At 68.6% G+C, this 17,712-nt stretch overlaps 3 protein-coding genes across 4 annotated transcripts; 1 reads left to right on the top strand and 2 right to left on the bottom strand.

Moving 5' to 3' along the window:
• Positions 1–3,451: 3,451 nt before the first annotated feature.
• RPS6KB2 (ribosomal protein S6 kinase B2) lies at positions 3,452–9,073 on the top strand. Its single transcript, XM_059825727.1, has 15 exons — positions 3,452–3,523; positions 6,298–6,332; positions 6,398–6,518; positions 6,628–6,696; positions 6,767–6,914; positions 7,011–7,068; positions 7,152–7,252; positions 7,337–7,427; positions 7,554–7,644; positions 7,772–7,879; positions 7,966–8,028; positions 8,112–8,189; positions 8,276–8,383; positions 8,469–8,581; positions 8,905–9,073. The coding sequence occupies exons 1-15, from the start codon at positions 3,452–3,454 to the stop codon at positions 9,071–9,073; spliced, it is 1,425 nt and encodes a 474-aa protein (XP_059681710.1).
• Positions 9,074–9,845: 772 nt separating this feature from the next.
• PTPRCAP (protein tyrosine phosphatase receptor type C associated protein) lies at positions 9,846–11,193 on the bottom strand. The gene is made up of 2 exons (XM_059826096.1): positions 11,188–11,193; positions 9,846–10,433 (listed from the first exon to the last, which is right to left on the bottom strand). Exons 1-2 carry the CDS (start codon positions 11,191–11,193, stop codon positions 9,846–9,848), a joined length of 594 nt encoding a protein of 197 aa, XP_059682079.1.
• A 1,188-nt stretch (positions 11,194–12,381) lies between these two features.
• Positions 12,382–15,383, bottom strand: CORO1B (coronin 1B). Of its 2 annotated transcripts, none has more exons than XM_059825729.1 (10): positions 15,180–15,383; positions 14,973–15,095; positions 14,752–14,881; positions 14,482–14,663; positions 14,159–14,278; positions 13,983–14,087; positions 13,770–13,915; positions 13,622–13,679; positions 12,953–13,246; positions 12,382–12,507 (listed from the first exon to the last, which is right to left on the bottom strand). In XM_059825729.1, exons 1-10 carry the CDS (start codon positions 15,378–15,380, stop codon positions 12,382–12,384), a joined length of 1,485 nt encoding a protein of 494 aa, XP_059681712.1. In that variant the 5' UTR covers positions 15,381–15,383. The 2 variants fall into 2 exon arrangements, with proteins under 2 accessions (XP_059681712.1, XP_059681711.1); XM_059825728.1 differs by having other exon boundaries at positions 12,971–13,246; positions 15,180–15,380.
• Between the last annotated feature and the right edge of the window lie 2,329 nt (positions 15,384–17,712).

Below are 17,712 nucleotides of genomic sequence, written 5' to 3'. Positions count from 1 at the left end.
AGACCCTACAATAACAAACCAGCTTGGGGAGACCCTGCGAGAAGAGACCGGTGTCAGGGAGACCCTACAATAACAAACCAGCTTGGGGAGACCCTGCGAGAAGAGACCGGTGTCAGGGAGACCCTACAATAACAAACCAGCTTGGGGAGACCCCACAGTAACCGACATAGGTGGGGAGACCCTACAATAACAAAGGAAGACCCGGGGATTCCCGGTGGTAGCAAGACCCTCTGGGAAGAGACCGGTATGGGGCAGCCCCTGTGATAAAGGGCTGTCGGTGGGGAGACCCTACAAAAACAAACCAGCCCCAGGGAGCCTATAGAACGCCCAGGACTTGGTACCAGTGGTCCCGGGCCAGAGCAGGGCAGGCGGGAGTCCCACCGCGGTGCGGGGACATCCCCGGGTTAGCACCCGCCCTAACCACCCCGGGGACCCCACAACGACACGTGGCCTTCGCTGTCCCAAACGCCCCGAGCGCTGGGACAGCACCGAGCCCTATAGCGAGAGGCAGACCCTATAGTGCCCGAGACCCTACGAAAACAGTAGTGACCCTACAATAACACACAGCCCCTATAGTGCCCGAGACCCTACAATAACACACAGCTCCTATAGTGCCTGAGACCCTACAACAACAGTAGTGACCCTACAATAACACACAGCCCCTATAGTGCCCGAGACCCTACAATAACACACAGCCCCTATAGTGCCTGAGACCCTACAACAACATTAGTGACCCTGCAATAACACACAGCCCCTATAGCGCCCAACAACCTACGACAACAGTAGTGACCCTATAATAAGACACAGCCCATATAGTGCCTCAGACCCTACAACAACACACAGCCCCTATAGTGCCTGAGACCCTAGAATAACAGTAGTGAACCTACAATAATACACAGCCCCTATAGTGCCTGAGACCCTACAATAACACACAGCCCCTATAGTGCCCATGACCGTACAATAACACACAGCCTCTATAGTGCCCATGACCCTACAATAACACACAGCCCCTATAGTGCCCATGACCCTACAATAACACACAGCCCCTATAGTGCCCATGACCCTACAATAACACACAGCCCCTATAGTGCCCATGACCCTACAATAACACACAGCCCCTATAGTGCCCATGACCCTACAATAACACACAGCCCCTATAGTGCCCATGACCCTACAATAACACACAGCCCCTATAGTGCCCATGACCCTACAATAACACACAGCCCCTATAGTGCCCCAGACCCACAATAACACACAGCCCCTATAGTGCCCATGACCCTACAATAACACACAGCCCCTATAGCGCCCATGACCCTACAATAACACACAGCCCCTATAGTGCCCATGACCCTACAATAACACACAGCCCCTATAGTGCCCATGACCCTACAATAACACACAGCCCCTATAGTGCCCATGACCCTACAATAACACACAGCCCCTATAGTGCCCCAGACCCACAATAACACACAGCCCCTATAGTGCCCCAGACCCACAATAACACACAGCCCCTATAGCGCCTGAGACCCTACAATAACAGTAGTGAACCTACAATAACACACAGCCCCTACAGTGCCTGAGACCCTACAACAACACATAGCCCCTATAGCGCCCATGACCGTACAATAACACACAGCCCCTATAGCGCCCCAGACCCTACAACAACAGTAGTGACCCTACAATAACACACAGCCCCTATAGTGCCCATGACCCTACAATAACACACAGCCCCTATAGTGCTCATGACCCTACAATAACACACAGCCCCTATAGTGCTCATGACCCTACAATAACACACAGCCCCTATAGTGCCCATGACCCTACAATAACACACAGCCCCTATAGCGCCTGAGACCCTACAACAACAGTAGTGACCCTACAATAACACACAGCCCCTATAGCGCCCATGACCCTACAGTAACACACAGCCCCTATAGCACCCATGACCCTACAATAACACACAGCCCCTATAGCGCCCATGACCCTACAGTAACACACAGCCCCTATAGCGCCCATGACCCTACAGTAACACACAGCCCCTATAGTGCTCATGACCCTACAATAACACACAGCTCCTATAGTGCCCATGACCCTACAATAACACACAGCTCCTATAGTGCCCATGACCCTACAATAACACACAGCCCCTATAGTGCTCATGACCCTACAATAACACACAGCCCCTATAGTGCCCATGACCCTACAATAACACACAGCCCCTATAGTGCCCATGACCCTACAATAACACACAGCCCCTATAGTGCCCATGACCCTACAATAACACACAGCCCCTATAGTGCCCATGACCCTACAATAACACACAGCCCCTATAGTGCCCATGACCCTACAATAACACACAGCCCCTATAGTGCCCATGACCGTACAATAACACACAGCCCCTATAGTGCCCATGACCGTACAATAACACACAGCCCCTATAGTGCCCATGACCCTACAATAACACACAGCCCCTATAGTGCTCATGACCGTACAATAACACACAGCCCCTATAGTGCCCATGACCGTACAATAACACACAGCCCCTATAGTGCCCATGACCCTACAATAACACACAGCCCCTATAGTGCTCATGACCCTACAATAACACACAGCCCCTATAGTGCCCATGACTGTACAATAACACACAGCCCCTATAGTGCCCATGATCCCACAATAACACACAGCCCCTATAGTGCCCATGACCCTACAATAACACACAGCCCCTATAGTGCCCATGACCCTACAATAACACACAGCCCCTATAGTGCCCATGACCCTACAATAACACACAGCCCCTATAGTGCTCATGACCCTACAATAACACACAGCCCCTATAGTGCCCATGACCCTACAATAACACACAGCCCCTATAGTGCCCATGACCCTACAGTAACACACAGCCCCTATAGTGCCCATGACCCTACAATAACACACAGCCCCTATAGTGCCCATGACCCACAGTAACACACAGCCCCTATAGCGCCCACGACCCTACAACAACAGTAGTGACCCCACAATAACACAGAGCCCCTGCAGTCCCCGCGACCCTACAGTAACACCAGTGCCCCACAGCAGCACCAGCCGTGCCGGCCCCCCCGTGCCACCGGAGCCCTCCAAGCCCGCGTGGGCCCCGAGCGGGGTCGGGGGGGGGCTCCTCCCCCCTCAGCTGTCGTCACGGCGGCGCCGATGAGGTCACAGCGACGCAGAGGTGCGGGGCCGAGCGGGGGGGGGACCCCAGTAAAGGCTGCGAGCGCCCGGTCCGGCTCTGTCGTTGTCCCTGCGCGGCCCCCCGGGACCCCCCCCCGGACTACAACTCCCGGCGTGCCCCGCGGCGGGGATGCCGGGGTCCCCCCGGTGACGCGCGGGCGGGGCGGGGCCAGCGGGGCGGGGCCAGCGGGGCGGGGCGGGGCCAGCGGGGCGGGTCCCGCCGGGGTCCCGGTGCGGCGCCGTCATGGCGGGGGTGTTCGACATCGACCTGGAGACCGAGGAGGGCAGCGACGGGGACGAGCCCGAGCTGGGCGCCGTGAGCCGCCACCGGGGCGGGGCGGGGCGGGGGAGCGGCACCGGCAGCGGCCGCGGCGGGGAGCGGGGACGGGGACCGGCTGGGGGCGGGGGGCACCGGGGCTGGGAGAGCGTGGAGCGGGGATGGGGACAGGGCGAGCGGGACGGGGGCACCGGGACCGGCTGGGGACGGGGACCGGGATGGGGGCGCGGATGGGGGCTGGAGGGGGGTGAGCGGCACCGGCAGCCGGTGGGGACGGGGGGGGGATCGGGGGCAGCGGGGGGACGCACCGGGCCCCGCTCGGGGCTGGGGACGGAGGGGCAGGCGGGAGGTTGGGCGGCTGAGGGAGCGGGGACGGGGACCGGCACCGGGGTCCCGCCGCTGGCGGGGCCGGGGCGCAGCCGGGCTGGCCGTGGGGCCGGGGCAGGGGGGACAGCCGGGGGGCAGCCGGGGGCCCCGGGGGTGCCGGCCCCGCTCCCCCGGCACGGCCGGGCAGAGGGAGGCTCCCGCTGGGCAGGGCCCTGCCTCAGCCCCAAAACATCCGGCTGGGCCGGCGCACAGCACCTCGCCCCGCTCTGCCCGCTGCGGGCGCCCTGCCTGCCATGGGTGCCCTGCCTGTCACGGGTGCCCTGCCTGTCATGGGTGCTCTGCCTGTCATGGGTGCCCTGCCTGTCATGGGTCCCCTGCCTGTCATGGGTGCCCTGCCTGCCATGGGTGCCCTGCCTGTCATGGGTGCCCTGCCTGTCATGGGTGCCCTGCCTGCCATGGGTGCCCTGCCTGCTATGGGTGCCCTGCCTGTCATGGGTCCCCTGCCTGCCATGGGTCCCCTGCCTGCCATGGGTGCTCTGCCTGTCATGGGTGCTCTGCCTGTCATGGGCACCCTGCCTGTCATGGGTGCTCTGCCTGTCATGGGTGCCCTGCCTGCTATGGGTGCCCTGCCTGCTATGGGTCCCCTGCCTGTCATGGGTGCCCTGCCTGCTATGGGCACCCTGCCTGCTATGGGCACTCTGCCTGTCATGGGTCCCCTGCCTGCCATGGGTCCCCTGCCTGCCATGGGCGCCCTGCCTGCCATGGGTGCCCTGCCTGCCATGGGTGCCCTGCCTGCTATGGGTCCCCTGCCTGTCATGGGTCCCCTGCCTGCCATGGGTCCCCTGCCTGCCATGGGTGCTCTGCCTGTCATGGGTCCCCTGCCTGTCACGGGTGCCCTGCCTGTCACGGGTCCCCTGCCTGCCATGGGTCCCCTGCCTGCCATAGGTGCCCTGCCTGTCGTGGGTCCCCTGCCTGTCACGGGTGCCCTGCCTGCCATGGGTGCCCTGCCTGCCATGGGTGCCCTGCCTGCTATGGGTCCCCTGCCTGCTATGGGTCCCCTGCCTGCCATGGGTCCCCTGCCTGCCATGGGTGCTCTGCCTGTCACGGGCGCCCTGCCTGTCACGGGCGCCCTGCCTGTCACGGGTGCCCTGCCTGTCACGGGTCCCCTGCCTGCCATGGGTCCCCTGCCTGCCATGGGTGCCCTGCCTGTCGTGGGTCCCCTGCCTGTCATGGGTGCCCTGCCTGCCATGGGTGCCCTGCCTGCTATGGGTGCCCTGCCTGTCATGGGTCCCCTGCCTGCCATGGGTCCCCTGCCTGCCATGGGTGCTCTGCCTGTCATGGGTGCTCTGCCTGTCATGGGCACCCTGCCTGTCATGGGTGCTCTGCCTGTCATGGGTGCCCTGCCTGCTATGGGTGCCCTGCCTGCTATGGGTCCCCTGCCTGTCATGGGTGCCCTGCCTGCTATGGGCACCCTGCCTGCTATGGGCACTCTGCCTGTCATGGGTCCCCTGCCTGCCATGGGTCCCCTGCCTGCCATGGGCGCCCTGCCTGCCATGGGTGCCCTGCCTGCCATGGGTGCCCTGCCTGCTATGGGTCCCCTGCCTGTCATGGGTCCCCTGCCTGCCATGGGTCCCCTGCCTGCCATGGGTGCTCTGCCTGTCATGGGTCCCCTGCCTGTCACGGGTGCCCTGCCTGTCACGGGTCCCCTGCCTGCCATGGGTCCCCTGCCTGCCATAGGTGCCCTGCCTGTCGTGGGTCCCCTGCCTGTCACGGGTGCCCTGCCTGCCATGGGTGCCCTGCCTGCCATGGGTGCCCTGCCTGCTATGGGTCCCCTGCCTGCTATGGGTCCCCTGCCTGCCATGGGTCCCCTGCCTGCCATGGGTGCTCTGCCTGTCACGGGCGCCCTGCCTGTCACGGGCGCCCTGCCTGTCACGGGTGCCCTGCCTGTCACGGGTCCCCTGCCTGCCATGGGTCCCCTGCCTGCCATGGGTGCCCTGCCTGTCGTGGGTCCCCTGCCTGCCGTGGGTCCCCTGCCTGTCATGGGCACCCTGCCTCCCGTGGGCGCCCTGCCTGTCATGGGCACCCTGCCTGTCATGGGCGCCCTGCCTGTCATGGGTGCCCTGCCTGCCATGGGTCCCCTGCCTCCCGTGGGCGCCCTGCCTGCCATGGGCACCCTGCCTGTCATGGGTCTCTTGCCTGCCATGGGCACCCTGCCTGTCATGGGCACCCTGCCTGTCATGGGTCTCCTGCCTGCCGTGGGTCCCCTGCCTGCCGTGGGTCCCCTGCCTGCCGTGGGTGCCCTGCCTGTCATGGGCACCCTGCCTGTTGTGGGTCTCCTGCCTGCCATGGGCACCCTGCCTGCCTGCGTGCCATGGGTCCCCTGCGTGCCCTGGGCCCCCTGCGTGCCATGGGTCCCCTGCCTGCCCTGGGTCCCCTGCCTGCCGTGGGCCCCCTGCCCGCCACTGACCGTGGGTTCCCTCCCACAGGAGATGGAGCTGGAGCCCCGGGGGAACGGCCTGGAGTAAGTGGGGGGGCAGGGGGGGGGCAGGCAGGGGGTCCGTCCCCGCTCACCCCCTCTCCCGGCAGGCCGGTGGGGCACTACGAGGAGATCGAGATCTCGGAGAGCAGCGTCAACAACGGCCCCGAGCACATCGGGCCCCACTGCTTCGAGCTGCTCCGCGTCCTGGGCAAGGGCGGCTACGGCAAGGTGGGGGGCACGGCAGGTTGAGGGGGGGCGGTTTGGGGGTGCTCAACGGTGGTGGGGGGGATCTGGTGCTGCCCAACGTTGTCTCCACCCAACCCCTTTATCCTTCCAGGTCTTCCAGGTCCGCAAAGTGCAGGGCACCAACACGGGGAAGATCTTCGCCATGAAGGTCCTGAAGAAGGTAGTGCCACCCCGGCCCCCCCGGCCCCCCCGGGGAGCCCCCCCCCTGCTCACCGCCTTCCCCCCCCAAGGCCAAGATCGCCTGCAACGCCAAGGACACGGCGCACACCCGGGCCGAGAGGAACATCCTGGAGGCCGTCAAGCACCCCTTCATCGTCGACCTCATCTACGCCTTCCAGACGGGCGGCAAGCTCTACCTCATCCTGGAGTGCCTCAGCGGTAGCGGGGGGGGGACACACGGCGTGGGGGGGGGAGCCCAGCGGTGGGGGGCCGGGGGTGGCTCAGGGGGGTCCCGCTGGCGTTGTCTTTTTGCAGGTGGAGAGCTCTTCATGCAGCTGGAGCGGGAGGGGATCTTCCTGGAGGACACCGCCTGGTAGGGATGGGGGCGGTGTGGGGGGGGGAATAGTAGGGGCCGGAACCCCGATGCTGCTCACCCCCCCCCACATACACCCCCAGTTTCTACCTGAGCGAGATCACGCTGGCGCTGGGTCACCTGCACTCCCACGGCATCATCTACCGCGACCTCAAGCCGGAGAACATCATGCTCAACAGCCAAGGTGGGTCTGGGGGGGGGGGGAAGTTTAGGGGGTGCAGGGGGGGGTCCCCGGGGATGGTACTGACCCCCCCGCCATGTCCCTCAGGCCACATCAAGCTGACGGATTTCGGGCTGTGCAAGGAATCGATCCACGACGGGGCCGTCACCCACACCTTCTGCGGCACCATCGAGTACATGTGAGCCGGCTGCGGCATGGCGGGGCGGGGATGGGGGGGGACCTGTCCTGGCCCCCCGCCCCACTCAGGGCAACACCCCCCCAACCCCCCCCCTGCCCCTGCACACCCCCCCCCACCCCTCCCCAGGGCCCCCGAGATCCTGGTGCGCAGCGGGCACAACCGGGCGGTGGACTGGTGGAGCCTGGGCGCCCTGATGTACGACATGCTCACAGGATCGGCAAGTCCCACTCCTGTTCTTTCCACCCCACGGGGCGGGTGGGGGGGGGTGGGGGGGGGTGTCCCGGGGGTGGGGGTCCCCACTGGGGTGATGCCGAGCCTTCCTCGCCACCCGGTGCCCCTCGCAGCCCCCCTTCACCGCCGAGAACCGCAAGAAGACCATCGACAAGATCCTCAAGGGCAAACTGGTGCTGCCGCCGTACCTGACGCCCGACGCACGGGACCTCCTCAAGAAGGTACCCCCCCCCCACCATGTCTTGTTTATGTAGGTCCTACCAAAACCCCCCCACCATACCCCGCTCCATCCCTTTGTCTCTTCCAGTTCCTCAAGAGAAACCCCAACCAGCGCGTTGGGGGGGGCCCAGGCGACGCGGCCGATGTGCAGGTACAGCCAGGGGTGGGCAGCGGGGTGGGTGCCGGGTGGACACCCCCCCCAACGCTCCCCCCCCCCAAAACCGCCGCCCGCAGAAACAGCCCTTCTTCCGCCACATCAACTGGGAGGACCTGCTGGCCCGTAGGCTGGACCCCCCCTTCAAACCCTGCCTGGTATGGGGTTGGGTGGCAGGGGGGGGCGACGGGTAAGGGTGCGCCTTGGGGGCACCCATGGGAGCGCCCACCGCCCGCTCCCGCAGCAGTCGGAGGAGGACGTCAGCCAGTTCGACACCCGCTTCACCCGCCAGACGCCCGTCGACAGCCCCGATGACGCCGCCATCAGCGAAAGCGCCAACCAGGCTTTCCTGGTATGGGGCACCCATATGGGGCACCCCTCCGGCGGGGTGGGGCACCCAGCGCCCCCGGCCCCCCCTGACACCCCCGTACCCGCAGGGCTTCACCTACGTGGCCCCCTCGGTGCTGGAGAGCATCAAGGAGGGGTTCTCCTTCCAGCCCAAGGTGCGCTCCCCCCGCCGCCTCAACAGCAGCCCCCGCACCCCCGTCAGGTACCCACCCCACTCCGGGGGGCACCGGGGGGTGGGGGGCAGCGGGGTGGGTGCTGTGGGGCCCAGCACTGGGATGGAGATGGGGGGGGGGTGTGTGCTTTGGGATGGGGGCATCAGGGTGGGCACAATGTGGTTGGGGGGGGCATTGGGCACGAGGGGACAGCGCTGGGGGGGTGACTCTGGCACGCGCCGGGGTTGGGGAAGGGGCTCTGTGGGCACCGCCACCCCCCCCCCCCCCCGCCCTTCCTCTCCCTCTGCGGTGGGCAGCGGGGTGCTGCGGGCAGGGGGTGCCCCCCTCACCCCCCATTTCCCCCCCCCCCCAGCCCCGTGAAGTTCTCCCCCTTCGAGGCGTTCAAGCCGGGGACGACGGGGGAGCCGATGGAGCTGGGGGCCAGCCTGCCCCCCCCGCCCGAGGGCACGGCCCCCCTGCCCATCAAGACCTCCGTGGGTGCCAAGAAGCAGAAGGGGGGCCGGGGGCGGGTGCCCAGGTAGGGGTTGGGGGGGGGGGGGCACGACCCGGGGGAGATCACCGGGTGCCGGTGGTGGAGGGGCCCGGTGCCCCCCTGGATGTGGGGGGGGGCGCAGTGATGCTGCTTGTGCTGGGGGCTGCCGTGGGCACGGCCCCCCCCTGCCCACTCACACAGCTGCCGGGGGGGGGGCTGGCTTTGGGGGGAGCGGGGGCACCCCGGTGTGGTGACAGAGTGCCCCCCCGCCCCCCCAAGGGTGTGGCTCCCCCAGGGTGTGGCTCCCTGGGGTGTGGCCCCCCCCCAAGGGTGTGGCCCCCCTAAAGTGGGCGCGGGCCCGGCTGCTGGATGTGTGCCAATTAAAGGACTTGATGAGGCCGTGGTGGTCCTGTGCTGGGGGGGGGGGTCCGGGGGGGGGCACTGGGGGGGGGGGGAGAGGAAATCAGCAGCCCCACCAGGGTGGGGTGCAGGCTCCGCCCCCCTGCATGAGGCCCCGCCCCTTCTCTCACCACCACCCCTTTCCCCAGGCTCCACCCCTTCCCCCGGCTCCACCCCTTTCCCCAGGCTCCACCCCTTCCCCAGGCTCCACCCCTTCCCTCAAGATATTTGCCTTTCCCTGTGCCACACCCTTTCCCTTGGCACCACCCCCTTTCCCCCAAGCCACGCCCCCTCCCCAACTGGCAGCCATAGACAGGCAGAGCTGCTTTTATTTATTGGTGGGTGCCCAGGCCCATGTAGCCAATCAGGAGCCTCTGCCGGGGGTGGGCGGTGCCTGCAGGTGTGAGGGCGGGGCGGGCGTGTCACAGGGCCGTGAGGTGGGGTCGCGCGTCCCCCCAGGCCGCCGTCCCCGAGAAGGCGTGGAGGTCGCTGAGCAGGGCCTCGGCGCTGCCCCCCGCCCCCTGCTCCCCACCCGGGGGGCTCTCCCCGGCCTCGGGGGCTGCCTCGACCTCGGCCTCCTCATCCTCCTCGTCTTCCTCCCGCTTGCCTTCATCCTCCTTCTGCTCCTCCTCCTCCTCCTCTTCCTCCTCTTCCTTCGGCCGCTGGTCCAGGCTCCACGGCATCAGCTCTTCCTCGTCCTGGGGGGCCGCCGCCACCTCCCCGTCCCCGTAGCAAGGCTGCGCCGTGGGGCCACCCTGTCCCCACAGCCGGTGCCAGCGTCCCCGCAGCAGCGCCAGCGCCCGGCGGCCCAGGGGCCGGGGGTGGTAGCGGCCGGCCGAGAGGCGGCAAAGATGGTGCCAGGCCACGGCCAACCCCACCGCCAGGCAAAGCAGGAGACCCAGCAGGGCCCCCACCGTCCGGTCGCTGCGGCTCCCCACCGGCTCACCCGCCGCCGCCAACCCGGCCAACGCCAGCAGTACCGGTGCCGGCGGGTGCCGGCGCGCTCCAGCCTGCGGGCGAGGGCAGCGGGGTCACCGCCATGTGCCTGGCACCCAGCCCGGCCCTTCCCAGAGCTGGGGCGGCCGCCCCGTCCCGGAAAGCGGGGTAGGGCCGGGGCGAAGGGCGACGGGCCCCGGGGACAGGGAGGGGGCCGTACCCCCTGCCCGCTAGCCGTGCGTGCCAGGCAGGTGGCCAGCCGGCACAGGGCCGGCCCCGTGACGGGAAGCTGCGGTCGGCGGGTGCCGCAGCACCTGCGGGTGCTGGGGGAGAGGAGCCGGGTCCTGCTGCCCCCGCGCAGCACCTGCACTGGGCCAGGCCGCCCCACACGGTTGCATAGCCCCACAAGCAGCCCCACAGCACCCCTCGCCCCCTCCCATAGTGCTGCAGCCCCAGAGCACCCGCTCCCCACGGCTCCGGGGCCCCCCACCAGCCCTGCACCCATGACCCCCAACCTGCCCCCCAGCCCCACCACCATGCTGCCCTCACTCCCCCAACATGCCCCCCCACCCCCCCGGCCTCACTGTGCTGCCCTTAACCCCCCCCACACCCCAAAATCTGCCCCCCAGCTCCAGCACTGCCAGGCCCCACTGCCCCCCCCACCCCAGCCCCACGGTGGGAGGGGGATCTGCCCCAGGGACCCACCGCTGCTGCCCCCCCACCAGCCGGGGGTCAGGGGGAGTCAAATTTGAACGAAGCACAGCCCCCCCCCCCCTGGATTTAGCAGGGGAAACTGAGGCTGGAGAAGGGCCCCCCCCCCCGGCTCACTCCCATTCCGGGGATGCCCCCCACCCAGTCCGCCAGATCCCAGACACCCCATCTCCCACCCTGCCCGGTTTTGGGGTGCTCACCATCAGCAGGTGCTGCCGGAGCGGGTCGTGGTGCCGCAGGCGCGAGCTGTGTCGGGGGGGGCCCCCCCCCCCGGCGCTTCCTGCCCCCACGCAGCGGATGTATCGGAGCGGGGGGAGGCGAGGTGCTGTGTGTGTGTGTCCCCCGCCTACCCGAAATGCACCCAGGGCCCTGGAAACCTGGGGTGGCTGCTGGCTGTGGGGACCCACTCTGACCCCCCCCCGACTGTCCCCCACTCCCCACCACAGCCCTGGGGTCACCGACCCCCCCCGCAGTGCTGCAGGCGGCTCTCTGGGGACACGGAGGGGAAGTCTCCACGCTGGGTGATGGGACCCACACGTATGTGGGTCCCCTGCCCCACTGCACAGCACTGCTCTGGGGGGGGGGGGGGGCAGCTTGCCCCCACTGCGTCCCCCCATTTCCTGCCTGAGGCGGGCAAGCTCGCACCTGTAACCGCTGCACCTTCCTGTCCCCCCGTTGTCCCCCCCCAGGCAGCCCCTGCAGCCTTCAGAGCTCCCTAGCCCCCCAACGAGCCCCCCAACCCCATAGCAACCCCCCAGCCAACCCCCCCCAGGGCGCCTCTGCCCCCGCCCCCAGCCTCACCCAGCGTTTTTCTTATAAAGTCCTTTATTTGGAGCGAAAATATAGTTTTTGACCCTGCACTGTAAGGGGTGGGGGGGGACAGGGAGGGGGAAGAAGCCCCCAAAATATAGGGGGGACAATATTCCACAGCTGGAGGGGGGGCAGATCATGCCCTGCCCCACAGGAAGGGGGGAAGACCCCACCCCACCCAGGGACGGGGGGTGCAGGGGGTAGTGTTTGATCCCAGAAGCAGCCCCCAGCCCGAGGGCGTGGGGGGGGGGGAACGGTCCATGATTTGGGGGGGCAGCACCCAGTAAGGCAATGGGGGTGAGGGGGGGGAGCTGCCAGAGGGGCGGCCAGCCCTCCAACGGGAGAAGGACCCAGCAGTGGGGCGGGGGGGGGGGGACGACACCCCAGGGGGGTGGGAGGGCTGGGGGGACCCTGGGGCGGAGGCGTGGTCCCTGGCAGGTAGGGGGGTGTCCGGGGGGGGTGACCCGGTGGCGGTGGTCCCTGAGGGGGGGTGGCGGGTCCCTAGACGTGGCCGTTCTCGAGGCGGCTGAGCTGCTCCTCCAGGCGGGCGATGCGTTGGCCCTGCTCCGCCACCAGCACCCGCAGCGCCGCCACCTCCTGCAGCACCTCCTCCAGCCGCCCGCCCCCCTGTGCGCCCCGCCCCTGTCAGCCACGCCCACCGCCGCCCCACCCAGCACCACACCCACCACCGCAGTCCCACCCACTGCCACACCCGCCACTCCTGGCCCAGCCCATCTCCCCACCTGGCCCCACCTAGGCAGACAACCCCGCCCACTGCCCTGGCCCCGCCCACACTGACCCCACCCACCACCCCAGCCAGACCACACCCATGACACACCCCACCCACGATTCCAGCCTGGCCCTGCCCACATCACAGACCCCACCCACCCACCCTTAGACTCACCCACTGCCCCACCCACAGAGAACCCACCCACCACCCATTGGCCACACCCATTGCCAGTTGCCCCACCCAACTCCCTAGCCCCACCCACTCCAAGGGACCCACCCATTGCCCCAGCCTGCCCCCACCCACAGAGACCCCACCCACTCCCCAGCCCCACCCCATACATACCGTGGGCGCAGAGGGGACGGTGCCCAGGGCCGGGGGGGCGCTGAGGCGGGCGGGGGCGGGCGTGGCAGGGGGCGTGGGGGGCGGCGTGGTGGGGCCGGCGGTGGCGGGGGGGCAGCTCTCGTGGAGGAGGGTGCGGCGGCTCACCTTGAGGTCCCGCTGCTTGCTGGGGACGTAGGCCTGGCGCAGGGACACCAGCACCGGCCCCGCCGTCCGGCCCGCCACCCACTCCTCCGCCTCCATCGCCGCCTCGGGGCCCGCCGTGTCGGGGTACAGGTCGTCCTGGAACAAGTCCGACTGCGCCGCCCCCCCCCACCATCATCAGAGGGGCTGATGGGACCCTCCCAGGGACCCCCACCCAGCTTCCACGGGGACCCCCACCCAGGCACCACGTCCTGCCCAGGGATGCCTACCAGTGCACCTGGGGACCCCCCCACCCAGCCTGACTGGGGACCCCCCACCCAGCCACCACGTGCTGCCCAGGCACCCTGCACAATCTGGATGGGACCCCCCCACCCAGCCACCAGCTCCTGCCCCGGGCACCCCACGCAGCCCCCATGGGAACCCCTACCAGCCTGATTGGGGACCCCCCACCCCAGCCACCCCCCCTTGCCCAAGGACCCCCACCCTGCTGCCACGCCCCGATGTGGGGTGTCCCCAGTCCCCACTGACCTTCCTTGGCACCGTCATGATGATGGGCTCACACTTGCGCTCGTGCAGCTTGTAGAACCTGCCGGGGGGGGCAAGAGGGGGTCATGGTGGGGCAGGGGGGGAGGAAATGGGGGTCCCCCGCCTTGTCCTCCCGCGTCCCCGCGCCCACCTGGCGATCTCGCACTTGCTGACGTCCAGCCCGCGCTTGGGCATCCAGCCCATGCCCCGCTGGGGCTCCTTGCTGGTGAAGGTGTTGAGGAAGTGGATGTAGGGGGGCTCCTCCGTGATCTCAAAGTACCGGATGCTCGAGTCACCCTGGGGACACGGCGTTAGCGGGGCCCACGGGCCGGGGGTGAGGGTGGGGGGCACCGCGGGGCCATACCTTGCCGCAGACGTAGACCACGTTGGTGTCGGGGTCGTAGAAGGGCAGCAGAGCCCCATTGCTGGAGTCCAGCTCCTGCAGCCCCATGGGCTCCTCCAGATTCTCCTGTGGGGCAGGGTGTCAGCCCCGTGGGGCACCCCGACATGGTCCCATGGGACCCCCGGGGTGCTGCTCACCATGTCCCACAGCGCCAGCTGCCGCTCGCTCATGCGGCTGAAGCCGGTGGTGAAGATCTTGCCGTCGGCCAAAAAGATGGCCCGCATGGGCCGTGCCCCCTCGTGCGCCCGCTCCTTCTCCTGGGGAGGGGACGGAGGGGGTCAGCAGCACCGTCCTGGCGCCCCAGGGAGGGGCACGGAGCAGGGGCACCCAAGGGACACGGGACAGTGGGGAGCACCAGGGGACAAGGGCAGGGCTGGGAGGGCGGCTTCCCCCCCTGAGGACCAGGGCAGGATGGCGCCTGGGGGACACGGGCCGGGTGACAGGTCCCCCGAGGACTCACGGCCACCACGGTGCCGCGGCGGGGGTCGATGACGCGGACGCTCTTGTCCTTGCAGGCGGTGCAGAAGCGGGCGCCGTCGCGGCTCCAGCTGACGCTGTAGATGAGATCGGGGTGCAGTCCCTCCAGGCGGTACAGCTCCTCCGCCGTGCCCACGTTCCAGATCAGCACCACGTTGTCACAGCCTGGGCGAGAGCACCGCGGGGGGGGGTCACCTCGGTCACGTGCCCCCCACCGAACCCCCCCCCCACCCGGTGGCCCCCCTCCCCGTACCTGCGCTGAGCAGGACGTTGCGGGCGGTGGGGTGCCAGGCGATGATGCCCACGCGCTTCGAGTGCCCCTCCAGCACCACCACCGGCTCCGTCAGCGGCTGGCTGAGCCCGTTCTCGGGGATCTGCCAGACCTGCCGGGGCAGAGGGGGCAGTGGGCAAAGCGGGGGGACCCCTCACTGCGCCCCCCCGCACCCCCTCCCCGGCCCCCCGCCACCCCCTCACCATGACGGTGCAGTCCTCTGAGCCGCTGGCGATGACGTGGTCGTTGTGGGGACACCAGTCGATGTCGAGGACGGGGCCCGTGTGCCCGCACACCGTGGGGTACGACTTGTCGATGCGCCCGGTCTGGGGACAAAGGGACAAAGCAGAGGGTCACCCATCAGCGCGGACCCCCTCCCCGCGCTGGCACCCCGGTATCGCCGCCGGCACCTTGTGCAGGGGTAGGACGAGGAAGGCGCCGCCGCCGCTGGCCTCCACGATGATGGCGACGAAGGAGGGGTTGACAGCGCAGAAGGTGCTGTCCCAAGTGACGCGGGAGACGCGGATGTCATCGTAGCACTGCTCCGTCTTCACCGGCTGCCCAAAAACGTGCCGGAACTTGCTCTGCCGCACCACCTTCCGAAACGACATGGCTGGGGCGCACCCCGTGCCGGGGTCAGCGCCGGGGGGAACCCCAAAATGTGGGGCAAAGCCAGGACCCAGCCAGGGGTAGGGGAGGTGGCATGGGGCGCCCGGCCCTGGGGGGAGCGAGTGGGGGTGGCCCCCCGCTACGGGTGATGGGATGCCAGGGGGGGCCTTGTCCCCGTCCCCCGCCCCGGGTAAAGGGCGGCGTGGCCCCTCCCGGGAGCGGGAAGCCGGGGCTGCCCTGCGCCCGCCGGGCAAACAAACCCCTCCCTGCCCTGCCCTGCCCCACGGCGGGGGCTCAGGGAGTGCCCCCCGCAACGGGGGCTCGGAAGGGGACAAGGAGTGTCCCTCCCGGGATGGGGACAGGGGTGGCCCCTCCAGAGATGGGGACGAGGACAAGGGTGGCCCCCTGGGTAGAGGGATGGGGACAGAAAGGAGGACAGGTATGGCCCCGTCGGGTCAGGGGACGAGGAGGACAGGGATGGGGACAGGGGTGGCCCCGCTGGGTAAGGGGACAGGGATGGGGACAGGGACAGGGGTCACCCCACTGGGTAAGGGGACAGGGATGGGGACAGGGGTGGCCCCACCGGGTAAGGGGACAGGGATGGGGACAGAGATGGGGACAGGGACGGGGACAGGGGTGGCCCCGCTGGGTGAGGGGACAGGGGTGGGGAGAGGGACGGGGACAGGGATGGGGACAGAGGTGGCCCCATTGGGTGAGGGGACAGGGATGGGGACAGGGATGGGGACAGGGACAAGGACAGGGGTGGCCCCGCCGGGTGAGGGGACAGGGATGGGGACAGGGACGGGGACAGGGACGGGGACAGAGGTGGCCCCGCCGGGTGAGGGGACAGGGATGGGGACAGGGACGGGGACAGGGACAAGGACAGGGGTGGCCCCGCCGGGTGAGGGGACAGGGATGGGGACAGGGACGGGGACAGGGGTGGGGACAGGGGTGGCCCCGCCGGGTGAGGGGACAGGGGTGGGGAGAGGGACGGGGACAGGGACAAGGCCAGGGCTGACCCCGGGAAGGAGGATGGGGGGGCACCTCAGGGGACAGGGATGGGGACGGGGACGGTCGCTCGGGGTGCGGGTGCGGGCCGGTCCCCCCAGGCCAGGACCCGGGGCTGCCCCCTCCCCGCCGCCCCGGGAGCCGCCGGGACCCGCAGCGGAGCGGGGGCGGGGGGGGGGGCCGTCCCCGCACTCACCGGCGGGCCGGGCCGGGGCCGGGGCCGGTGGGAGCGGGCGGCGGCGCGCGGGGCCGGTGGCGGAGGCGGGAGGGGGCGGGGGCAGGAAGTGACCGGGGCCGCCCCGCCCCGCCCCGCCCCGCGCATGCGCCCCGCGCCCGGTGGGCGGGGCCGGGGGTCCGGTACCGGGGGTGGGCCCGGCGGGGCGGGGGGGTGTCTCCCCGGGGGGACAGACGGGGGACACCCGGCCCCGTGCCGCCCCGCAGCCGTGCAGGCTGGGGACGGGGGTGCAGCTCACGGAGCTGCTGGTGGGGACCCCACGGGTGCCTCGGGGGGGGACACAGGGGTGGCACTGGGGTGACATCGGTGGCAGAGGGGTGACATGGGTGGCAGAGGGGTGACAGTGGCGGGTGGCAGAGGGGTGACAGTGGTGGGTGGCACTGGGGTGACAGTAGCAGGTGGCAGAGGGGTGACATGGGTGGCACAGGGGGTGACAGTGGCAGGTGGCACTGGGGTGACAGTGGCGGGTGGCAGAGGGGTGACATGGGTGGGTGGCACAGGGGTGACAGTGGCGGCACAGGGGTGATGTGGGTGGCACAGGGGTGACAGTGATGGGTGGCACTGAGGTGACAGTGGCGGGTGGCAGAGGGGTGACATGGGTGGGTGGCACAGGGGTGACAGTGGCGGCACAGGGGTGATGTGGGTGGCACAGGGGTGACAGTGATGGGTGGCACAGGGGTGACATGGGTGGCACAGGGGTGACAGTGGCGGGTGGCAGAGGGGTGACAGTGGTGGGTGGCACTGGGGTGACAGTAGCGGGTGGCAGAGGGGTGACAGGGGTGGCACAGGGGGTGACAGTGGCAGGTGGCACTGGGGTGACAGTGGTGGGTGGCACTGAGGTGACAGTGGCAGGTGGCAGAGGGGTGACAGTGGTGGGTGGCACAGGGGGTGACAGTGGCAGGTGGCACTGGGGTGACAGTGATGGGTGGCACAGGGGTGACATGGGTGGCAGAGGGGTGACAGTGATGGGTGGCACAGGGGTGACAGTGATGGGTGGCACTGGGGTGACGGTGGTGGGTGGCACAGGGGTGACAGTGATGGGTGGCACTGGGGTGACGGTGGTGGGTGGCACAGGGGTCACAGTGATGGGT

The sequence above is a fragment of the Gavia stellata genome, chromosome 17, assembly GCF_030936135.1.
Source record: "Gavia stellata isolate bGavSte3 chromosome 17, bGavSte3.hap2, whole genome shotgun sequence".
NCBI classification, from domain to species: Eukaryota; Metazoa; Chordata; class Aves; order Gaviiformes; family Gaviidae; genus Gavia; species Gavia stellata.
This window is presented reverse-complemented; position numbering and strand designations above follow the sequence as displayed.